This window comes from Toxotes jaculatrix, chromosome 16 (genome assembly GCF_017976425.1).
Source record: "Toxotes jaculatrix isolate fToxJac2 chromosome 16, fToxJac2.pri, whole genome shotgun sequence".
NCBI lineage: Eukaryota > Metazoa > Chordata > Actinopteri > Toxotidae > Toxotes > Toxotes jaculatrix.
The window spans coordinates 9,512,620-9,534,744 of record NC_054409.1 but is presented as its reverse complement, the minus strand read 5'-3'; the positions used below and the strand labels follow the sequence as shown (position 1 = coordinate 9,534,744).

Sequence of the window (22,125 nt, the reverse complement as noted above, 5' to 3'; positions counted from 1 at the left end):
CTTCTCGGCCTGATTCCTTGTTAATTAGGGGTTCGCCAGACTGGTCTGACTGAGAAAGCAAAAGGCGGGGGCGGTGGAGGAGGGGACTTTGAGGCTAAAAAGGCCCTGAGTCCTTCCTTTCCCACACTGTGTGATCTAGTCCAGCCATTAACAACAAATGTTCATTCACTGTTAATCAATTGTGCAAAGCTTTGTTCATTAGAAATGTTAATCAATGACGTGTTTGTGTTGTTAATCAAAGTTGAGTCGTCCAGTGAAGCTTAAATTAGCGCAGCTTTGAAATTACAGTCCTAATTGGACTAACCCAGAATGTGGTGACACATGTCCACAATGAGCCTGGGAGGTTAAAACTCAACTTGTAAGTTAGTCCCTGCTCTCCAACATAAACTCCTGCAAGGTGCCTTTGAGCAAGGCATTCGACTACAGTGTAAACAGGGTAAGTTGTTTGCTAGCTTATTTTAATAGTGTAAAGAAGAATGTGAAAAAAAAAATGACCATGCATACTCATGATACATCTTTACTGTCTAACTTTATAAAAACAATATTTCATACAGGCAGGAATAGGGTTGTTGTTGTTGTTGTTGTTGTTAATGTTTTATTTTTCTCTGTCTCCACAGACTCTAAAGGTCTGTCCAACCCAGGTGAGGTAGAAGCCCTGAGAGAGAAAGTCTATGCGTCTTTAGAGGCCTACTGCAAACAGAAATACCCCGAGCAGCCTGGCAGGTATGAAACGATTGTGCACATCACCAGACTGGTGCTTAGTTAAGCCTCACAATACACACACACACACACACACACACACACACACACACACACAGAGAAATCAGACTAGGGCTCACAAATTTTATTCCAAAGAGAGACGAAAAAAGTGATCAGCAGTGATTTTCAGTATTTTTTCGTTCATTTTCCATTTTTATTTGTTACACGTCGTAGTCGCACCGTTTAGAGAATAGCATTTGAATGAAAAGATCAGAAAGCAAGTTTCAAAGGTCTGAAAATAAATAGGCCTCATGCAAGAACATTTTTACATTCTTATCCTGAATCTCTCTTACGTAGTTTTTATTTTTTCCTTCCTTGTCATCAAACTCTCCTAACTGCACAAACTTGTTGTAAATTGATCGTTTCGGCCTGATGAATGCCAGCTGTTCACAATGCTGACGTTTTGTTTGTGACAGGTTTGCCAAGCTGTTGCTGCGGTTACCGGCGCTCCGCTCTATTGGCCTCAAGTGTCTGGAGCACTTGTTCTTCTTTAAGCTCATCGGCGACACGCCCATTGACACCTTCCTCATGGAGATGCTAGAAGCTCCGCATCAAATGACATAATACCATAGAGGGTTGAGGCCTCCCCAACCCTTCCAACTCCTCCTCCTCCTCCTTCCTCCCTTACATCTCCCACCAGCCCTGGATCAGGAGCAGGGTCCTTTTTTAAAATCCTGTCTCCAGCAAAGGACAGATCATGTGACGACTTCGGACGGAGAACCTCACCCTTCCTTCCTCCCTTCTCTCCTCGGCTCCCTTTGATGTGTTTCGAAAACAAACAATGAAATCATCATGTCTATGGGTCTGTTTTATACCTTGTAAAAATATATAAATAAGAAATATATATATATGGAAAAAAAATCACACGACAACATGAGCGACAGCGGACTGAAATGAGGGGGGGGACAGAGGACAAAAGAAACGTATTGAGCCATCGTTTTCATCTTTGCTGTTCCCACACCTTGACAAGAAAAAGCAGAGATGATCAGGTTTTAACGCCCACGGTTATGCTTCCAGGTATATATATATATATATATATATATATATATGAAAAAACAAAAACAAAAAAAACAAAAACGGCGATGATGTCACATTTGGACACTCAGCGTTGTGATCGGGACAATCGTGGACTCGGAGAGCCTCGGGCTGTTTAGACTTGGACCTGAGCCCTCTCTGTCTTTCAGGACTGAACTTACTTCGGGGAGAAGATACGTCTGTTTAAAGGGACTCGTCTGTTCCTGCCTGACTCGACTGAACACATCAGGTCTTGCACTAGCTGTTTTTGAGGTGTGAGCTTTCTGGAGTAGGTTCACAAGACTGCAAGTGTTCAAAAACCTCAGGTCTCTGCCCAATTCCAACAAAATACAACCATGTCTTACTCTGTTAGCACTGTGCAGCATCGGGGAGGACGACATATTGGTCCACTAATCGGCCCTTTGGTTTATGTATTGATCGATAAGGAGTTGCGAGAGCTCGTTGTGTGTACAATCTGCGCTGTTCTCTCTGCACATAGGAAAATGCTGGCTTTTGTAAATCAGCCTCACACCAGCTTTTAGGCAACACGAGCATCACTGGAGGCTCTGAAAGGCAACCAGCAGGCAACCAGCAGGCGCAGCAACTTGGAAGAACTTTTGTCGTCCTATTTCGAACATTTGGCCTTCATCGAAAACACCTCACAAGCGCTCACGACAAACTTGGATGACTGGGAAAAGTGCTTCGTCAGCCTCTGAGCTCCTTTGTGTGCCATGTCCGAACTCCCTGCTTCTCATTTCATGTGAATCTCAGCACACCATTTACACCTCCACACTCAGAAATCCCTCTGCTCAAAGCAGCGGGTATTAGCTCTTTTTTTTTTTTTTTTTCAGAACACCTCATATCTACCTGTATAGAAAGTTACAGCCGTATACAGTATTGAACTTATTTTCAGTTTTCATTTTTAACGACAGCAATGCACAATTACCTCTGTTTCCATCCCTCGGACCTTCAGTTCTTGACACTCATTTAACCATTTTTTTTTACAGAACGCGGGAGAAGTGCATGTTGTTGCAGCAGAGCCATTATTTGTTTATTTGTTTGTTACTTGGCACTTAACCTCATGACAGTGGAGTCGGGTTCCTGAACGGAGAGCTGATGTCGATGTGATCGACCTCTGAGGTGGAATTTGGCCCAGGCCCAATCAGGAACGCCCTGGGTATTGTCCTCCTCAGAGGGACACGCACACACACTCGCTCTCTCTGCACTTCTCTGGACAACCAAGTGTCATTCAAGTTGAACTGAAATGTTAAATGTCTCCATGTTATGTATAAATATGCTTTATGCCCATATTCTGCTTTTTTTCCCTCCTCTCCTTTTCTCTAAATGCTGCAGCTGCTGCAAAACTATGCATCGAGTGCATTTCCAAAGATTGTCCACAGAACGGGTGCATATATTAGTATGGCTTAAAAAAAGGTCTATTTCCTTTTAAATCAAGTGTTTGTGAGATGTGGGTCCACTTTAATCATTTCCGGGACAGGAGTAGAAACCTCATTTAGGTTATTTTCCCTCACGATTCAGATATTTGATAGTCCGTCTGTGCTGATTTGTTCAGCCCTGACTGATTAAATAGAAAACAAACAGCTATTAACCCTCGTTCTAAAGTGTTTTATGGAACAGTGGAGCATAGCGGACTTTAAAGGAGAGATGTTAGATAATAGCAGCGTATGATATGAGAAAAGGACTAAAAGAGAATTAAATTCAAGGATTTTTTCCTCCCTTGTGCATATTTACCACATTTTCATCAGTTACTGGTCTGAGCGTATGGAGTCTTGAGAGTGCCACTTAAATTTTGGTTTGTATCAGTTAATATATAATTGATAAACTTAAAAGATTAATTAGGTTTGCCTTTAAATTTTGCATTGAAATCTCAAAAAAGGAAAATAAGATAATTACATTATAAATAAATTACCAATAAGTGGTAAAAAATTTAATCACAATACAGATTTCTAAATCTTTTTTTTTCTTGCTATTCCATGTGCCTAATATATTCTTATCTCAGTTTGTTTACTGCTTTAATATTTACAGTTTCCATTTTGTGATTGCTTTTATTTAAAGCATTTCAAACGTCACTTAAAAGTAAAAATGACATCCAATCCTCAGAGCAGCAACAGGAGCTGCTACTGGCCAGTTATTGGCTTCTAATCTGTCTCCAGAGTTCACTTTATAATAGCTTTTTTTTTTCCCAATTTGTCAACCTATGAAGTCAATAAAAAATAGAAAAGTATCAAATTGTTCTGGTGCCACCATCAGGACTCCATAGAGGTGCTGACTCTGACCAAAACACCAGTGAATCACTGACCATGTGTCAGTTTTTCAGCATTGTTTGGGGCTGGTTTCACAGACGTGCATCACTGAAGGGCGTTAATCCACCTCTGAGAAACTGATCCCCAGACATCCGATGATCTTTTTCCTTATGAAAAAGACCCAGTTCAGACGCCAGCTCTGAAATGTCAGATACTGTACGCTTCAAGCAGGACTTAGGACATTTACTTTCAGTCTCAGAGCCGTTTGGACAGGAGAGAGAGAGAGAGAGAGAGAGAGAGAGGAAGAGTGAAGGATGTGGTGGAGATTAAAGAGCTGTGAGCTCCCTCTAGTGGAAGAGAAGCAGCGCTGCAACGTTACTTGAATTTTTTTTTTTCTACGAGACAACGAGACAGCACTTTCTCACAGTGTTATTATTATCATCGATGTACTTGTGGATCAGGCGAAACCTCAGTGTCTGTGCTTGTTAAAGCTGAAAAGAAAAGTAGCAATAACTTCAGTATGAACTCTCGGCTCGTTGTTTTATTGTTTACTCACCAGTTTCAGTGAGGTGGCCTGTGTTATTACTAACTATCCAGGTGACAGTGTTGACTGCCAGCTTGAGCTCAGTTTACAGTATTTATATTCTGGAAAATGATACTTGTTTGTCTGTTAAAAGAAAAAAAAAAGTGAAAATGTAATTTGCTCACAAGTCGTTAACTTAAGCGAAGAGGAACTCTGCTTTTCTTCTGTGAGACCGAGGTAGATTTATCGAGTTCTCTGTTAGAGGACGGCAGATTTTAATCAGATATTAAGCAATTAAATGTTTTTTTTCTTTTTCAACAGGGTGATCCAACTTTAAAATGAATATCCTCCTGTTCTCTTCAGTGTGATGAGGCCTCCTGCTCTAAGTTTACTGTGATTGGTTACCGCAGGTATCTTAAGCCATAAAGTGGATGATGTGGGAACTCAACCCCCCCTCCTACAAGAAATAGACAGACAAGGATCTTCTTGACTAGGTAAAGAATTGATCACCTACAGAGAATGATAACCCACACGAATGCTTTATAACATAAAGCTATATTTTGTTAATATGTATATGTGTATATATTTATAAATATATATCAGCAGATCTGTTCCTTGAGTATTTCCAACATTGAAAGAGGGGGACAAGTCTTTCAGACCAAACTGTTCCGCACCAGGTGTTCTTCAAACTCAGAGTTTTATGGTGTTTTTCCTTTTTCACAAATACCTGAGGTTTTTTTTTTTTGCATTTTGACCTTGACTTTATAAAAATTAACCTTGATCAACCAGCAGAATCGCAGCACCTCTAAACTCAAAAGAACCAGCTTCTCAGCAGTTTATGGGACCTCAAAACAAAACAAAACAAAAAAAAAAAAAACTATGAAAGAGAGAGAGAGAAAAAAAATAAGGTTAAGTCTTTAAACCCTCCAAACTGTGTGTGTTGCTTGGCAATTGTATGTTCAACAAGTGTAATCAGGAAAAGCTGAGCTTGTGACACAATCACTGCTTTCTTTGTTGCATAGACCGTAAAATGTTCAAATTACAAAAAAACAGAAAAAAGGATAAAAAAAAAAAACACTTGGAAAAAGATCTATTTTTGTACAAAGGTAATTTTATCCCTTGCTTATGTGCTCCGTTCTTTGCCTTTTCTTCTGTGGGCTGTTGTATACATTGTGGAAAAGCTTATTCGATGAGGCAAGAGAACATTTTCCGATTGAAAATGAGAGGAATAGTTGGCTTTGGCACCTTGGTAACTGTGTCGCCTTCGCCATTTTCAACCTGTCGCTGCAAGATGGGAATGTCTTCTTTCATTATATTTTTGTCTATTTTTAAGGAGGTGGAATTTTGTCATCTGTTCTTTGTGGGTTGTTCTCTGATGTTCTATCTTTCATGGACAGAAAAAAAAAGTTATTAAAAAAGCTGAAATCGAGCTCAAGTGACGCCGGTTGATTCTGTGTGACGTTACAGATCCAGGAAGACGCTTCACGCGAGATGTTTCCACTCATGACTCAGTAACGTGAAACATACAAAAACTGGTTTTATTAAGTCGCAGGTTATAGCCGTCGAATGCAAACATATTCCACAAAAATCCAGGGTTAACTATAGAGAACAGAGGCTTCTGGCTTTGTGTGCAGAACTATGAGCTAATCATAAAGCAGACATGATTAAAAAAAGAAAAAAAAAACAAAGACAGCTAAAATAATAAATCACAGTACATGACAGTGTATTTTGTACAAATCCTACAACACAAAGTAACTGCATTTGGTCACTGTGGTAAACTGTAAAATATAAAAATTAGAGGAGAATCTTTTGTAGAGGCAGGATCTCAATTCAATACTCCAATAGGACTGTATAAAAAAAAACCCTTTACATAGTTTTCTTTTAACTGTCAGGGTATTATAATATGTGACAGCACATTTTCTTTAGGCGTATTTTTGAATTAGGTCCTGAACTTCCCATGCTCCACGCTAAAGTCAAGTCCTGGTTTTCAGCACAGTACTTACAAAATGAGAAAACATACCTCAGTATGGCACACAGCGCTTACTGGCATTTGAATTTAGGTGGAAAAAAAAGAATAGTAATCGTGGCACCACTTGAATAAATAATAGACAAAAAGGGCCTTAGGTACCAATTTTTTTTTAATTCAAGCTTGATGTCAAAGTCACCTCTCCACCTCAAAGTAATTTAGTCGGTACGACACAGTTACAACTGACGGATTGAAAAGGCAAAAGAAATCATACAAAGGGCCAAAAGACCATTACATTTATTGTACAAGACCAGAGGTGAGTGTGTGGGAGTAGGTATGAAGCAGTGACATCAAGGTTAATGCAGTGTTTAAAATACTGAAGCACCAGAGCATTGTTGTGAAGTATAACAAAAGTCACCAATTTCCCTTACGAGACAACAAAATCTGGCACGAGTGGAAAAAGAAATGCAGATGAAGTATCTCAGATGTGATGAGGGGGAACTGCCTCGGCTGATAGCGCGTGTGGCTGAGGCGTCTCATCATTTGGCTCTCCTTGCTGAATTTCATTACCCAAAAGCCGTCTGCATCCAGCAGGAGCTCTCTGTTAGAAAAAAAGTCCTTTTTTTTTTTCATACAAACAAAATGTAGGGAAAAAAACAAAAAAGAAATATGAATGCCCCCCCCCACAAGATCCAAGAGGGCTTAGCAGTCGCTTTTCCATAGCTTGATGGTTTTGTCATTTTCTAAAGCCGCAGATGCGATGATGTTCTCCGTCGGGTGGCAGGCGGTCGAAATGACGACGTCTTGAAAAAAAGAGATGAGAAGGAAAATGCAGCCGTGTTTTAGAAAAGCAAATGAAAGTGTTATAAACGCATTACATCCAGAGAACGGTTTATTTACACGCGGCCACAAATATCAGTCTTAAAAATTAATTTTGTCTTATCTCCTTAAGAGTCACAGAAACAAAGTAGGTCTGCCGTACCTGTGTGGCCCTGGAGTTTCTGCACGATCTCCTTCGTCTGCAGGTTCCAGATATAAACCATGTTGTCCTCCGAGCCCGACACGATCCACTGCAAGAGAGCGGCCGCACAGCTTTAGTTAGAGCTAGCATTAACCTGCACACGTCACTGACTTTCAAAGTTGAAATTAAATTAATACGCCAACTGTCCAGGTGCGACATCAAATACTAGGAAGGGTTTAATAAAAGCAATAAAGACCAAAATGATAGAAATATGGCCATGGAAATAAATCCAGAGTACAGCTGTTAACACTCACACGTGCTCATTAGGAACAAAAAGCTCTCACCTTTCCACCGGTGACAGAGAAATTTGCAAATATGCAGTACTTCTCGTTTTTATGGCCCGTGTACGTTTTCAAGCACTGAAAAGTGAAAAATGAAACATCTGAATCACAGTCAAAAATAATACCATCAGCAATAAATATGTTATTGTGTTTGATAGTAAACAAATGTTAAACAAAGTAGTGAAAAATTAAGTTATCAGGTTAAACCTGGAAACGTGAAACTGGCTCTTAATAATTCATAGTTTTTATAGGCCCAAAATTAAAGAATAATATAATAAACAATACTGATTTATACATGAGCAGTTGTCAGAGGAGCTTACTTTTCCTTTGCTGTAATCCCACAGCTTCAGCGTGCTGAAAAATAAACACAAATACAGCAGCGCCTCCGTTAAACAACATCAAAACAGTGTAAAATCAACAGTATTTAAATCGTATTCATTTCATGTGCATTGTGTTTATATAAAACTATAGATGAGGGAAGCTTATTTTAGTCTTATACTGCCCTCTGCTGGTGAAAACCATGTAAAAAAAAATGAAGCAGATAAACAACATTAATTTGAAAATAAAAAAGGAGCAGTGACTTAACACAACTGTGCGTTTGTGATAACTCACTTATCCAGTGTAGCAGCCAGGATGTATTTCCCGTTGGGGGAAAACTTAACAAATGACACAGGAGGATTGTCATCATCTAAAATAAACACAACAAAGAGAACGTGGTCAGCATGTAACTAATGACTGTATCACACATTTTAAAAGCTCATTGGATTTTCTGTCAAATTCAACAGAACCAGGTCGAGGGGACTGATGATGGTGGCCCACGTGTGCTGCACATGCTGGATGATCTTACCTATGAGTGTCTTTAGACACTGCCCCGATGCTGTGTCCCAGATTCGGCTGTGAATGTGTAAAAAATAAATAAATAATAATAATAATAACAATAATAATAAACACAAATCATGTGCACAGAACTGGACACAGAATGTGTAAGTAGAGATTTAATTCATACACATCAGCAACATGTTTTAGGTATTGTCACAATATCTAACATGTGCATGGAGAGCGTTTGCATTTAGCCTCTACAGTCTGAGATGTTTTGCCATCTTCACATTAAGCCGACGGATATGAAATGAGGATTTAAAAAGAAGTCTGTGCTCACCAAAGGCCATCATAGCTACTGGACACAATCAGGGAGCCGTCTCTGTTGAAATGAACCTGCGAGCCGACACAGATCATCACATTACTGGTTCCATATTAGACTTCAGTCTAGTAGATTCAACTAATGTTAAGAATTTTTTTAAAAAACTTACCGCAGAGACAGGATCAGAATGAGCAGGCAATGTTTTCAAACATTTCCCAGTCTTCACGTCCCATATCCTTACACTCTCATCAAACTATTAAGTGGAAAGAGGAAAAAAAAACAAAACATTTGTGACTTTTTTAGAAAACCACAGAGACATGCTTATAATGTTTGAAATGAGCGCTTTAGAAAAGGTCTAACATCTGGTTTCCATTTACTGCTTGTTTCATGCCAAAAGCTTCGTACTCACCGATCCTGACACGATGAGATTGGACTGGGGGTTGAAGTTGCAGCAGAAGACGTAGTTGCTGTGACCTTTCAGAGTTTTTAGGCATTTTCCCTGGATAAAGGAGAAGCGAGTGGAAATGTCACATTCTCTGTGGCAACAGAGGTGAACAATTACTTCTCCACTCAAAACATGAGCAGTTTTAGGCCACCGTCAGCTAACGCAGTGGAAGTAACTGCAGCTTAAATGGGAATAAAAATTTTACAACAGCAAGAAAGTGCAGATAAGAATCCAAAGAGTGTGGCTGGATTTCATTTTCATGCTTCATGAATGTGTAATGCTACAAGACACGGCGACAGGGCCTTACCAGTCACACTCTACTCTGTATTTACTGTAGTGCAAGTTAAGTTTGACAATATTGCAAAGCCGGTTATACACAACTGTTTCAGTACACGTGCTCTCTCTTACCGAGCTGACGTCCCAGATCTTCAGGGTTTTGTCATCTGATGCAGACACCAGGAGGTTGGAGTCAGAGGACCAGGCCACATCAGATATGCCCTGTGGATTCATAGGAAATAATCAAGTCACATAGCACTCGAGGCTCTGATTAGGACAGCAAGTGTAGAACGGATCTAAATAACGAATCTATGGCTACGTTGGTGTGCGCAGCTGTCTACGCATGTAAACACTTAAATATAATCCCCATCTGCAGCAGTAAAGATGAGAATCCATCAACTCACAAGTTTATGTCCAGATATGGTTTTCTCAAACTTGCCGTCGTATGCTCCCCAGATTTTGATGAGTTTATCAGCAGCTGTAGAGACAGAATTAGTGTTGATGCAGGCTCCACAATTCTAGGTTCACTATTGTAAACAGATATTTTTTTTTATTTATGTCTTAACAAAATGTCGTAACACTGCTTATTAATTGATTAGTAGTATTACTCAAAGCCCTAATTTACTTAGGTCCATATGTGGCTTAAAAGAAACATGAAAGCAAAAGTGGAAAAAGAACTCACAGGAGCTGGCGAGCCACTCTCCACTGGGACTGAATTTGACAGAGGAGACAGCTTTAGTGTGGCCCGCTAATGTGAATTTCAGGCTGTAGTTTGGCTTGGCAGGTGCAGACTGTCAATGAAAACAAAACATGACATTTAAAAACCTCCCCAGACTTGAGTAACAAGTTGGCAAGCGTTTATTTACCTAAAGTGACATCAAAGAAAAACAAAAGTATTCATTATCCAAAATCCCACCTCCAGATATCTCCTGACCCCGTCTAAAATGTAACAGAAGCTGCAGAAAACACCGAAAATATTTAGGAAATCCAAACCTTGCTTTGACTGGCAGAAGCTGATGGTACAACTGGAGGTTTTGTATCAGTCTCTGGTTTCTTATCTTCTGTTGCCATGGTGAGGAAATTAGCATCTATTGTGCACGATCCTGAGAGAGCGAAGAAGCAGATGTTGAAATAAATTATGGAATTAAATTACTTAGAAGTTAATAAGTGTTGTTACAATAACAGACAACCAGGGATAACTATGTAACAAACTGCATGCACTCAGTGTTATAATAAAAGGACAGACCTACACCCCAATATCACAACACAACACATGCTCATTCATTAGTGTTTATTGTAAATTATAAAACATATACTAAATCAGTAATTACACTGATTACTAGCGCTGGCTGGTGTCCATAATAATTAAAAGTTGTAGCACTGATCCCTCTAAGAGATTCATATGCCAGATTTCATTGGCAAAATAATTAAACCCAAATAGCCACTGGTTGCTTTGATATGTATGCTAGTCATGTAAACCATAGCAGCTATTTAACAGAGTCAGGCCGTTGCTATGCAGCCACTGGATGGTAAGTAATTTCATTAAGTGTTGTACCTAAACCAAGTTGAAAAAGATTTTTTTTGGTCTATAGTTTAATGGATATAAAGATCTAACCTGTTTTCTCGTTTAGCTATAAATTTAGCTTTTCTCTGCTAGCTTTACCTAGCTAATGCTAACATTGCTTGTTAATGTTAAAAGCAGTAAACAGAAACACGTTACACAGTCAGTCGAGGCTAGTTTGTGTTCATTTCAAGTGTTTTAACTGTAATTTCGTGTTTAAAATACAGTAAAGCAGTAAAAGGCCAATTAAACAAAGGCTGGAACGGAACCCTTCAATTCAATAAGACACTAACATCGTATTGTAGATACGGTTATTTATTTTCAGTATTTAGAATCTGAACTCCGACGGAAAGAGATAAAAACTCCATCTTATATCCAATGGTTTCATATAAGAGCTAAAGACAATCTAATCATGTAGCCGTCAGCTTAAGATTCATTGATACTGTTGACAAATTGCCAGAGCTGCCACGGAGGGGCCCTCCATTCAAACAATGAGGTTTCAGTCATGAGACGATACTCACGGGAATTTAATGTAGCTCCACGGTCAGACTGTAACTCCTCGGAAAGACTGGTAAGAGAAATGTACGTGCATTTATTGAGACGATCGTCTAAGAAGCATAAATCAGGCTGCTTGCTTCTGGATGTTTCACTGCGAGAAGGAAGCTGCGACGAGAAGCGGGGAATGTGGTGAAGGATTGCTCCTTTGCGCATGCGTGCTCCGCTTAGCAGTAACGGAAACTAATGAGGGACATTAAGTGTCAGACGGGTATGCTTTTTTCGTCACTTGTTTTCTGAAATGTTTTTATTTGGTTTTCTGACTTTGCCTATTTTTCATGTTACTAATAATACCAAATTTTTATGAGACTTATGGTAAGTGGCTCAAGATGCAAATTAGTTATACTTAGATGTGACACGTTAATAACTTCGTTTTAAATGTTTGTTGATGTTTACTGTGCCTGACAAATAACCGTTATTACAACAACAGTTGACTGCCCTTTTAACCTCGTTGCAATGTTGTGAAACAAGGATACCAAAAGCAAACAAATATACTTTAGTAAGCTAATAATACAGTCAATAAAAATGCTACCATCAAGAATTGATGTGGCTCTACACGCTCCGGTGCAGTAGGGGGCAGTATATATCTTTTATTTTGAAATGAGAGCACGTTCCCCCCCTTGGCTGCATGTTTGTTATAACCAACGGGAAACTTCTGAATTCACGGTACTAACGCTAATCTAACGGTACGCGGTGGAGCTAACCGGGCGTTCTTGTCTGGCTTTTGTGCAGCATGTAGCCTCCTCTGAGGTACAGCAGCTCCTGAACTGTCGCCCCAACGTGTCTTCATAAGAGAATAAGTTGGACGAGTTGGTAAAAACTTCAGTAGCTTCTCTCTTATGTTTCTACCTGTGGCTCTCACCTCAACCCCCAGCGAAACAAGTACATGTTTGTGTCGCCGTCATACGAGGACGAGCGCTAGGTTAGCAGCAGGGTAGCTCCGCCAAGGCTCTGTGGGAAAACTTTGTGCTGAAAGTTGGCCTCTTTAAAACAACTACTTGACCATTGTAAGCATAAGCCCAAGTAGCGAGTATGAAATTTACTCAATACGTTTAACGACCAACTGTGTTTACTTTCGACACCGAATGAAGTTAAGCTAACAACACATCCGCCTTATTAGCTTAGTTGTAGCTTCCAGGCTAAACGTTTGCTCATTCAGTTAGCTTTCCCTATAGCCACACGATGCGGTATTTATTTAACTTTTTAAGAACGTGGCGAGCAATCTATCATGATGGTAGCTTTTATGGTAACATGTTGCCATAAAATGGCAATGTCAAGGTATTAAAGCCACCAGGTTGAATGCTTTACTATTATAAACTACAGTGCACCTTTGAAGTAAACGTTTCTCTGTCCGAACCTTCAGCAATGTTCAGTCAAGCCATGTGTTTCACCTGACTTCTTATTTCATTGAAATCAGTATTTCATCACAGTCTTTCCCCACCTAGAGAAAGCTATTACTTAAAAACTCCTTTGTCATTAGAATAGCAATAAACAAGTAGAACAAACATTTCAGACACCACCAATGATACAGATATACCTTGGCTTGTCTAAAAAGTAAATAAAAACACACGAATTGATCACAGTGGTTGTAAAACATGCAAACATGGATGCACAGCTCAGAATCATGTAGCTGTATATGTGGAGAACCGCTAGATAAATGAGTTCATGTGAGCAGTTCAAAACATTTTTCAGCTGAAATGATGCTGTATAGTATTTATCTAGGTAAACAGACAGTTTACTTTGGAGTTTTTGTCTCTGTCCACACCGTTGGGTTCATGTCAAAACATTTGATCTGTCAAATGCATTCCAACAAAACTCATTCAAACATGCTCACAATGGCCAGCACGGTTTTTTCAAATTAGACTGTACAATTAGGAGAAAGGTAAACATTTCCCCATGTTTACATGTCCATGTGTGCTGGGAATTACCGTATGCATTAGTAGTGTTGGAAAAAAACTTTATGAAGCACAGAATCATTAGGACTTGTGCTGAATCATTTCAACACAGCTGTTGAAAATGGCTCATTGTTTGGAAGGTTTGACACAGTCTAAAAAGACGACATCTGCTGCCAAATCGTTGTTATTGCATTTGTATGGATAAAGAAAATCTGAGAGCATGATGAAACAGTGAAAATACATGCGGTCTTAATGCCTTTATTATTTATATAGTTATTTTGTCGGATAACACTTGTGTTATGAAAAGTCATAAGTAGTAGCTTACATCTAGTACTCAGAACCAACACAACACCTGTTCTGTGTGTGATGTGCTGTGATACTTGTGCTTTGAAAGATCAAATCAGTGTTGTGTAGTCTGCTTCGAATGTAACATCACAATGCTGTACACAATAATAAAACCTTACATTAATGTCTCTACATAAGTTTTTCCTAAGTTTAGTCCTTTGGGGCATATGAAAAAAAATGTTTCTTTAAAGATGGACTCTTTATTCAAAAATATCAGCTTTGGTGATTTAATTAATTGTGCTCTGTTTATTTTTGTGTTTGATTTTAATAAGGCTCAAATTAGCATACAAATCTAACAGTGAATCAGCCGCAGTAGTAGTAGTAGTAGTAGTAGAAGACTTGTCAGCACAGGCGGTTTGTTTTTCTCTCACCTATCACACTATCATAACATATTTTTTTAATTATATATCAACAGGTCACCTTCTGTGATATGAAAACTTTGTATGAAGTTGACTGGTGTCCTCTCAGAGCTGGTGAGCTTCAGAGCTACAGAACTGACAGAAGATAACAGAAACCACCAGAGATTGTGTTCATCTCTTGGATGACCAGTCATTTTGGCCGCCGCCATCATGTCAACAGAGGCACACTCAGATCCTCCGCAGGTTGTGAATCCTCCGCCTCCTGAGGTGACCAACCCCAACAAGTCAGGTCGAAGGACCAACCAGCTGCAGTACATGCAGAATGTAGTGATCAGGTCGCTGTGGCGGCACCAGTTCGCCTGGCCTTTCTACCAGCCTGTCGACGCAGTCGCTCTTGGACTACCAGTGAGTAGTTTGAAAATGTTGTGTGATGTTACTGTGTATGTATTTTAGTGTGTAGTTTGTGTTTGTTCATTTGTTTATGAGGACAAAAACAAATGAATGGGATTTATTTTTGCTGCCCTGATGTAAGTCGTGGTTATTTTCCCAGAACACTTGTGATAGACATCCTTATTGTTTGGAAGCATTTGACACTTGAGATCTTGACCTGCCTGAGACTGCCTCTGCAGCGTTGCTGTGTTCTAAGATCCCAGCAAATGAACCCGATTAATCCCATGTTTTATAAACTTTGACAATAAGACTGAAATTGTGGTGAACTTGGAAGTGATGAATGCAGAGAATGTGCACTAACAAACTCTTCTTCATCAGTCAAACCATGGCAGATCCATTTAAATTGTAGGACAAAAGCAAAAAAAACAAGATCACACATTGATTCTTTTTCTTAATCAGGATTATCATACGATAATAACGTCTCCCATGGACCTGGGAACCATCAAGAAACGACTGGAGAACAACTACTATTGGAGTGCAAGTGAATGTATGCAAGATTTCAACACTATGTTCACCAACTGCTACATATATAACAAGGTGAGGAGCTTCATGATTGGAAATTCATCACGCTGGTTAGCCTCGCAGAAAGTTGATCCTCACAGATTTCCCTCTGTCCTCCAGCCTACAGATGACATAGTGCTGATGGCCCTCGCCTTGGAAAAGATTTTCCTGCAAAAAGTTTCCCAGATGCCTCAAGGGGAAGTGGAGATTTTACCTCATGCAGCCAAAGGGAAAGGCAAAAAAAACAGCACTCCAGGTAATGAACTATTACTTGTATGAAAGCTGGGCAACTTTTCTACTTATCTCCATTAAAAAAACATATATTTATTTTTCAAACTTTAGCATTTTGCAATGGTGCAAAACATTGTATTAGTTAAGTGACACTCTGCTCGTCGTTTTTTTTCTGTCTGATTGAATTGCTGCTGCTCAGGCCTCCAAACTGTGTTTTCTCCTCCTACATCGTCTGCTAAGGTTTAATTTAATGTTGTACTCACTGAAACTGGGTCTTTTTCTCATTCCAGCTGAATTAAAATGCAGTTGTGAAATGTATGTGGCAGTTAACATGGTAATTGTGAGTGTTCCTCATCATTTATGTATACGTTATGTGTTGATGCTTGTACAAATTCACTGCCCCTGAGAAAAAACGGTGTGTGTGTGTGTGTGCTTCTCATAAATCAGAGCGAAGAAAATCAGCAACACAGAAAAATGTGTTGGCGTCCATTTAGTGCAGATTATTCATAAACGTTAGTACATGCAATACCATATACAGGCGGCAGTTAAATTTCTGTCACGACTTTTTGCCAGAAAAGACAAACAAGGAAAAAGTGGAAAGATCTAAAGGCTCCTTAGATTATTAAGTCTAACAAATGTTTTTGTGTTTTCCCCTTTTTGAATTTGTGTTAATACACATATGCAGTTGAGCAGGATGGAACTGTGCCCACATGTCCTTCAGCGAAAACACCCACAAAAGTGAGTCACCATTTGTGTCTCTGTCCTTCAATCATATTCATTTAAACTGTGAAAGCATGAGGAGAATTTTACCTTATTGTGGTGTTTTTTGTACCAATGAAGAAGAAAGTGCTGAAAAGGAAGGAAGTGGATTCCACTGATTTGTCCTCAGCAGTCATAACCAATTTGAGTGATTTATCAGAAAGGAAGAGGAGACGTGAAAGTGCAGGTCGAGCCGTCGATCCTTCCAAAGGTGACTTTGAAGAAAAGGAGTCGTCTAAACGAGAAACTGAACAGGGCGGACTGAGCAAACAGCTCAGGTACTGCAACGAAATCCTGAATGAAATGCTCTCGAAAAAACACGCAGCCTATGCCTGGCCTTTCTACAAGCCCGTCGACGCTGAGGCTCTGCAGCTACATGATTACCATGATATCATCAAATACCCCATGGACCTCAGCACTGTTAAAGTACACATATTTATACTTATATTTACACATGCAAAGACATTCTGTCTATTCTTCATTTTAATGTCTTTGCTAACCTCGAGATTCATTTCACAGAAAAAACTGGATGGAGGAGAATACCTGGATGTGCAAGGTTTCGCTGCAGATGTGAGATTGATTTTTTCTAACTGCTACAAATACAACCCTCCACATCATGATGTCGTCGCGAAGGCCAGAAAACTTCAGGTGTGTTTTGCATGATTCAAATTGCCATTTAAATAGTTAATTTAAAAGTTTTTACTGGTTCTCTAGGCTCAGCTTTCCATTTCACTCAACTCACTGTGTTTGCTTCAGGGCGTGTTCGAGAAGAGGTTTGCAAAGATGCCAGACGAGCCTGTGGAGCTGAGTCCATCAGTGAACGCCGTGTCCGCCAAGAGTGCGAGTTTCAGTGGGATAAGCGGCAACATTTCCTCCAGCGGGGACAAATCAGACTCAGCAGAAGAGCGTGCCACCCGACTTGCTCAGTTGCAAGAACAGGTGGGTGCAGAACAGGTGGGTTCCTGCATGGTTCTCTATATAACAAAGGCTTTTCATAGCCTCCAAACACGTTCATTCATTGACCTGTTACCTTCCGTACAAATGCTTTCAGTTCAAACCTCTCCACACAACAAATCACTGAAGTGTTTGCTTTAATTCCTCATTAGATGAGAGTTTTCTGGAGCCAACAACATGTTTTGTAGTCAGCTGTTTCAGTTGTGCCCATTAATCTGCCAGCGTGTAACTGGCACCACTCAGTGACACCCCCTTGTCTTTATTCTTGCTTCTTCACCTGCTCCAACTTCCCAGCACACAGATTCTTCGCTTTCTTGGTGCCGCTACTTTTATTTTAATATTGTCACGTGGCCCCGCAGTCACCCTTTTCTGTTGACTCACTGCCTAGCTTAAAGCTGTTCATGAGCAGCTTGCAACACTCTCCGAAGCACCTGTGATTAAACCAAAGAAGAAGAAAGAAAAGAACAAGAAACAGGACAGCAGGCAAAATAAAGACAGTACAACTTCCAAAAGTACTTCAAATTCCAGCTCCAGGTATGACATGTAACACAACTGAAGAACTTTACTTACATAGTATATCACCTCTATAGAGACGTTTAACTGCTTTGTCTTGGATTTCAGGCCGTCGTGGAAGGGAAACAAAGACTGGGATTCAGACGATGAATCTCTGCCGATGACGTACGACGAGAAGCACCAGCTGAGCCTGGATATTAATCGGTTACCGGGCATGAAGCTGGGCCACGTGGTTCACATCATTCAGACACGAGAGCCCTCTATGTGTGACTCCAACCCAGACGAGATTGAGATTGACTTCGAGATACTGAAGCCGTCCACTCTGCGGGCGCTGGAGCAGTATGTCAAGTCTTGTCTGTATCAGAAGTTTAAGAGATTTCAAAGTAAGTGCGAAGCCTTTCCACTACCTTCCTTCCTGACGTTTGGGTTTACTTGTTAAGGTGCTAATAATGGATAGAATTTAAATGCTGTGATCTGTGACGGTCCTTCCTTTACTTCTCTTCATCCAGAGAAGAGCCGCCAAGCTTTGTCTCATATCATCGGCAGCAGCAGTTCCTCAGATTCTGCCACCAGCGGCTCCAGTGACTCCAGTTCAGACAACAGCGACTTGTGACGACCACATTGTTTTTATTTATTTCTACTGTTGTGACCAAAAGAGAGTTCTTCAATAATGTTAAACATGTTTATTTTTGTATTTGTCGTATGTTTACTGTGTTGATAATTTAACTCGCCACATAACGTTTTTGTATTCATCGTGGCTTTTCTGGTTCTCTTTCTTTATAAATCGCAATATCCGTCACCGGTGTTTCTTATCAGACACTATAAATCCACAGCGCAGCCGGATGGCATTCTGCTCGGGTTAGGGCGCATTTCATAAAATCTGAGCTTCAAACCAATATCCTGTTTCTGTCCTCCTTTTTTGTCCATACTGTTTAATTAAAGGGCTTCTTTCAAATGCGTCACAGAAAATGTAGTTGTGTTCTTTTAATCATCCAAGTGTTGCATTAGACGGCTCTCAGTAGCAGCTGTTTGGTCTGTTAAGTCCATCTTATACATGTAAAATTAAAAAAATATCTGCTGTAGCATAAGAATGTAAACATGAAAGGTTAAAAGGGAGCAATTTGAAAGGCAAACCGCTCGTTCTGTCAGTGGTATTGTTTGTGCTTTGAGAGGTTGCTGTGTCAAACATGGAAATACAGGCGTTTAAAGAGGACACACCGTGAGGTGCAGATCACCTGATAGGACCAGGTGTGAAAATGTTGACAAAATGTAAATCACATGACCAAATCATATATCCTCAGAATCAACATGGTGCTTTGGAATCAAATTCCACCAAAATTTAATTTCCCAAAATGTTATTATAGAGTATATAATATTAAAATGCATTTTATATTATGAATAAAAAACTAATGCATTGTTTTCTACTTACTCTTTTTGATAGTGTTCTTTTTTTCAGGCTCTGGTCAGAGGGGAAAGTTCTTGTGTGTTTGTGAGTATAGACTAAACTGTGGTAGAACGTATTTCTTCATCCAACAGTTTAACAACTGATTAACAATAACCTTTGTAAAGAGCTACACCAGTGTTTAGCAAGGTGAAGTCAATTTTCCTCTAAATTACATACTAAATACTTTCAGCATGATGTCGTGTTTTAATTGTGTTTTCCTTCCATCCAGGCTCCTAAATATTGTGGAATGAAAGTCAACTTGCAGAGACTTGAAACTTGAGTTCAGTAATCCATCAAACTGAACATTATGTCTGCTGGTATTCACGTCTCCTACATTTTTACTGGATGGTAAACGCAGCTGAGACCTTTCAGATCACTCTGCTCTAATAACCATGAAGCTGTGGAACGGCAGTGCAACTTTGAAAAGAGTAAGAGCACAAAGTGATGCTGATTGCCTAACTCATATTTCAAGTCTCAGCAGTCAGGTATTTCTTAATTCTGTATGAAAACAACCAAGCTGGGCCTGGAAAACTATATTCAAAACACAATCTAAACAGCAGGAATGTAATTTGTAGTAAATGAACCACAACATGAAAAACACTAAGGGGTCCTTTATGTTATTATGTTATAACTTCCAGCTGTTTTGAACTATGTGGTTGCTGTTAATATATATATATATATAAAGTGAGTTTTAAAAGTTGCTCTAACAAAATGTATTTTTCTTCAAGTGCCCTCCATGCAGGCCTTTTTGTTTGTTTGTTTCTTATCTTAGCAGTGAATGACTTACACTTGTTTATACAGCCTGCTACATAAAAATGGAACTTCCTACTTACATTGAAAACAAGAGGTCACATTTCAAAGCTTGTTAGGTGTGGGAAAAAAACAAATATTTAACCTGTGTTCTAACCTGGAGAGAGGCTGCTTTTGTTAGGTCTATTTTCATGCATAATAAAAGAAAAAGCTCAAATGTTGCCTTGTGTTTATTTATCAGAGCAGGTGTAAAATACCCTTAATATTATGCTCTTTAGTGAAGAGCACCATGGTGAAAGAAAGGCATCTTGCCTGAAACCCTTACTCCGCTTTCAGCTGGCCTGCCAACTGCTCTGCAGAAACTGGCACATGCCCAGAGCTGTCCGGTTCAAACAGCTGGTGCCTCCACCAGCTTACGCTCCATCAGATCACAGTGCTTTGCCTCTTTCAGCGCTGGACTTGAAGCACTGGATCTGTGCAGTCGGGGGGCGGGGGGGTTATATGAGAAGCCTGTGACAGTAAAGCACTGACAGTAAAACATATTGGCAGAAAGAAGATAAAATCAACTGGACAAGGTGGATGTTTGTGATGAAAAACACTGCTTGTGGTTTAGTAATCAACCAGAAGATGGCCATCATGCACCATCCCAAGCTTTACAGGGATTACTTAACATAGTATCCCTTTTGCATTGAAGAAAATCCTGCAGTTTGAATGGGTTATATACTGTGACTTATGACCTGTGCATTTCTTTTTTAATCATTATTTCAATGAATTTCAGTTATGTTACTGCTTTTCATAAGAGACATGAAGTTTAAAAGACTTTTCCTCGATAGAAGACAACTGAAAACTATGTTAAGGACAGAATAGACAGGATACATGATTTAAGTTCCTAAGCTTATGAACGTTCCAGCAGCCTCCGAGCCCAGATTGCTGTCTTTGCACAGCTTGTGTATTGCGAGGGAACATGCTCTTTGTGACCTGCATTCCCAGTCATGCGACATGGAACATGCCACCCAGCGGCCCCCAACAGCCTTGGGGCTTGATTGATCAATGCCATGACTTCAGTGACAACTAGTCATTTCTGCCACTTCTGGCCATCACTCACAATGCATGAATCCAATATTAAAAAGACCACACACACACGCACGCAGGCAGGCAACTCTCCCTACACATAACATAAGAGACTGGGTTTGCTTTGATTAATGGATCTCTGGTTTTCATTTTCACTACCTCGTAGGAGGAACATTTAAGGGGGGAAAAAACGAATAGAAACTCAATGAATGTGGCTTCACCATGTCCATTTGAATCAAGGTGTGTAGAATGAACTGCACATGCATGCACTTCTGTTCAGCTAAACGATTTATGCTAATGTGACATATCAAGAATCTTAATTGCAAATTAGCTGATAATACAACTGTTCTCAGTGAAGTTCTGTTTTAATATATGTTCGATTTGTAACATGTATGGTGCTTATTAATCTGTTTTAAATACATTACTTATCCAGGAAGAGATTTTTGCTGAGGATGTTGTTTTGCAGCTCTGCACTGCATCATGTTCTCATGCAGTATAGACTGTTCATATATATGTTCACTTCTAGGAGCTTCCCAGGACTACAAGCTTATACTCAGCAGTATCCCTGAATCGGCTAGAGACTACATGCCTTGCACAAAGGCACTCCGATAGTTGCTGTTCAGGGACAGGAGAGCATTATTTTTCCCCACGTTTGTTTCGCAGCCAAGAGGACTCGACTGTTTTTAACTCCTTTAAACCTTTATTCATCTAAGTGCCGTGTGTCCCCACTCAGATTTATTCTGCCGTTCTGGCAATCAAACCAGAAACCTTCAGGTCATAAGCCTGTTGGTGTAACCTTTCGGCCACCACTGTCTGTTCCTTCATCGTTTAGCCCACAGATGCCCCCTGTTCCATGTGTTTATACTCTGTGTATTTTCCTTGAATGTTTTCTGTTGGTTTTCAGTAAAGTGCAGGGAGGAATTAAAGTAAAAGCCATAACAGGATATTCCAGCAGCATCTAGCTGAATTTGTCTGACCTTCACTTATCTGTCTAGACAGGATTTACAGCGTACACAGGCGCTTCGTTTTTCACAATAGTTTTTCGAATTG

General features: G+C 39.8%; 3 protein-coding genes across 7 annotated transcripts in view; 2 read left to right on the top strand and 1 right to left on the bottom strand.

Moving 5' to 3' along the window:
* Positions 1 to 1,800, top strand: part of rxraa (retinoid X receptor, alpha a) — a 100,931-nt gene extending 99,131 nt beyond the window's left edge. For all 4 annotated transcript variants that reach the window (XM_041059272.1, XM_041059270.1, XM_041059271.1 and 1 more), the window contains exons 10-11: positions 618 to 723; positions 1,176 to 1,800. In XM_041059272.1, the coding sequence (XP_040915206.1) occupies positions 618 to 723; positions 1,176 to 1,323 (254 nt within the window). In that variant the 3' untranslated portion in view covers positions 1,324 to 1,800. The remainder of the gene's footprint in view (positions 1 to 617; positions 724 to 1,175) is intronic.
* A 4,277-nt stretch (positions 1,801 to 6,077) lies between these two features.
* LOC121195666 (WD repeat-containing protein 5) lies at positions 6,078 to 11,944 on the bottom strand. Its single transcript, XM_041059274.1, has 14 exons — positions 11,770 to 11,944; positions 10,681 to 10,790; positions 10,370 to 10,478; positions 10,092 to 10,165; positions 9,820 to 9,909; positions 9,376 to 9,465; positions 9,136 to 9,219; positions 8,985 to 9,040; positions 8,676 to 8,722; positions 8,441 to 8,516; positions 8,149 to 8,182; positions 7,832 to 7,906; positions 7,509 to 7,596; positions 6,078 to 7,329 (listed from the first exon to the last, which is right to left on the bottom strand). The coding sequence occupies exons 2-14, from the start codon at positions 10,756 to 10,758 to the stop codon at positions 7,229 to 7,231; spliced, it is 1,002 nt and encodes a 333-aa protein (XP_040915208.1). The 5' UTR covers positions 10,759 to 10,790; positions 11,770 to 11,944; the 3' UTR covers positions 6,078 to 7,228.
* A 520-nt stretch (positions 11,945 to 12,464) lies between these two features.
* Positions 12,465 to 20,214, top strand: LOC121195595 (bromodomain-containing protein 3-like). 2 transcript variants are annotated; one of them, XM_041059163.1, is made up of 11 exons: positions 12,465 to 12,616; positions 14,459 to 14,807; positions 15,252 to 15,389; positions 15,474 to 15,609; positions 16,270 to 16,322; positions 16,425 to 16,769; positions 16,863 to 16,991; positions 17,100 to 17,282; positions 17,686 to 17,831; positions 17,919 to 18,193; positions 18,320 to 20,214. In XM_041059163.1, the coding sequence occupies exons 2-11, from the start codon at positions 14,613 to 14,615 to the stop codon at positions 18,421 to 18,423; spliced, it is 1,704 nt and encodes a 567-aa protein (XP_040915097.1). In that variant the 5' UTR covers positions 12,465 to 12,616; positions 14,459 to 14,612; the 3' UTR covers positions 18,424 to 20,214. The 2 variants fall into 2 exon arrangements, with proteins under 2 accessions (XP_040915097.1, XP_040915096.1); XM_041059162.1 differs by having other exon boundaries at positions 17,100 to 17,297.
* The last annotated feature ends 1,911 nt before the right edge of the window (positions 20,215 to 22,125 follow it).

Bases quoted from the DNA above. Each gene is read 5' to 3' on its own strand.
- LOC121195595 (XM_041059162.1), top strand. From the start codon at position 14,613: ATGTCAACAGAGGCACACTCAGATCCTCCGCAGGTTGTGAATCCTCCG. The intron at 15,610-16,269 runs GTAATGAACTAT...ACACATATGCAG, and splicing joins CAAAAAAAACAGCACTCCAG to TTGAGCAGGATGGAACTGTG. The intron at 17,298-17,685 runs GTGGGTTCCTGC...CTCACTGCCTAG, and splicing joins AACAGGTGGGTGCAGAACAG to CTTAAAGCTGTTCATGAGCA.
- LOC121195666 (XM_041059274.1), bottom strand. From the start codon at position 10,758: ATGGCAACAGAAGATAAGAAACCAGAGACTGATACAAAACCTCCAGTT. The intron at 9,220-9,375 runs GTGAGTACGAAG...TCCACTTAATAG, and splicing joins ATCTCATCGTGTCAGGATCG to TTTGATGAGAGTGTAAGGAT. The intron at 7,330-7,508 runs GTACGGCAGACC...CTTTTTTTCAAG, and splicing joins GAAACTCCAGGGCCACACAG to ACGTCGTCATTTCGACCGCC.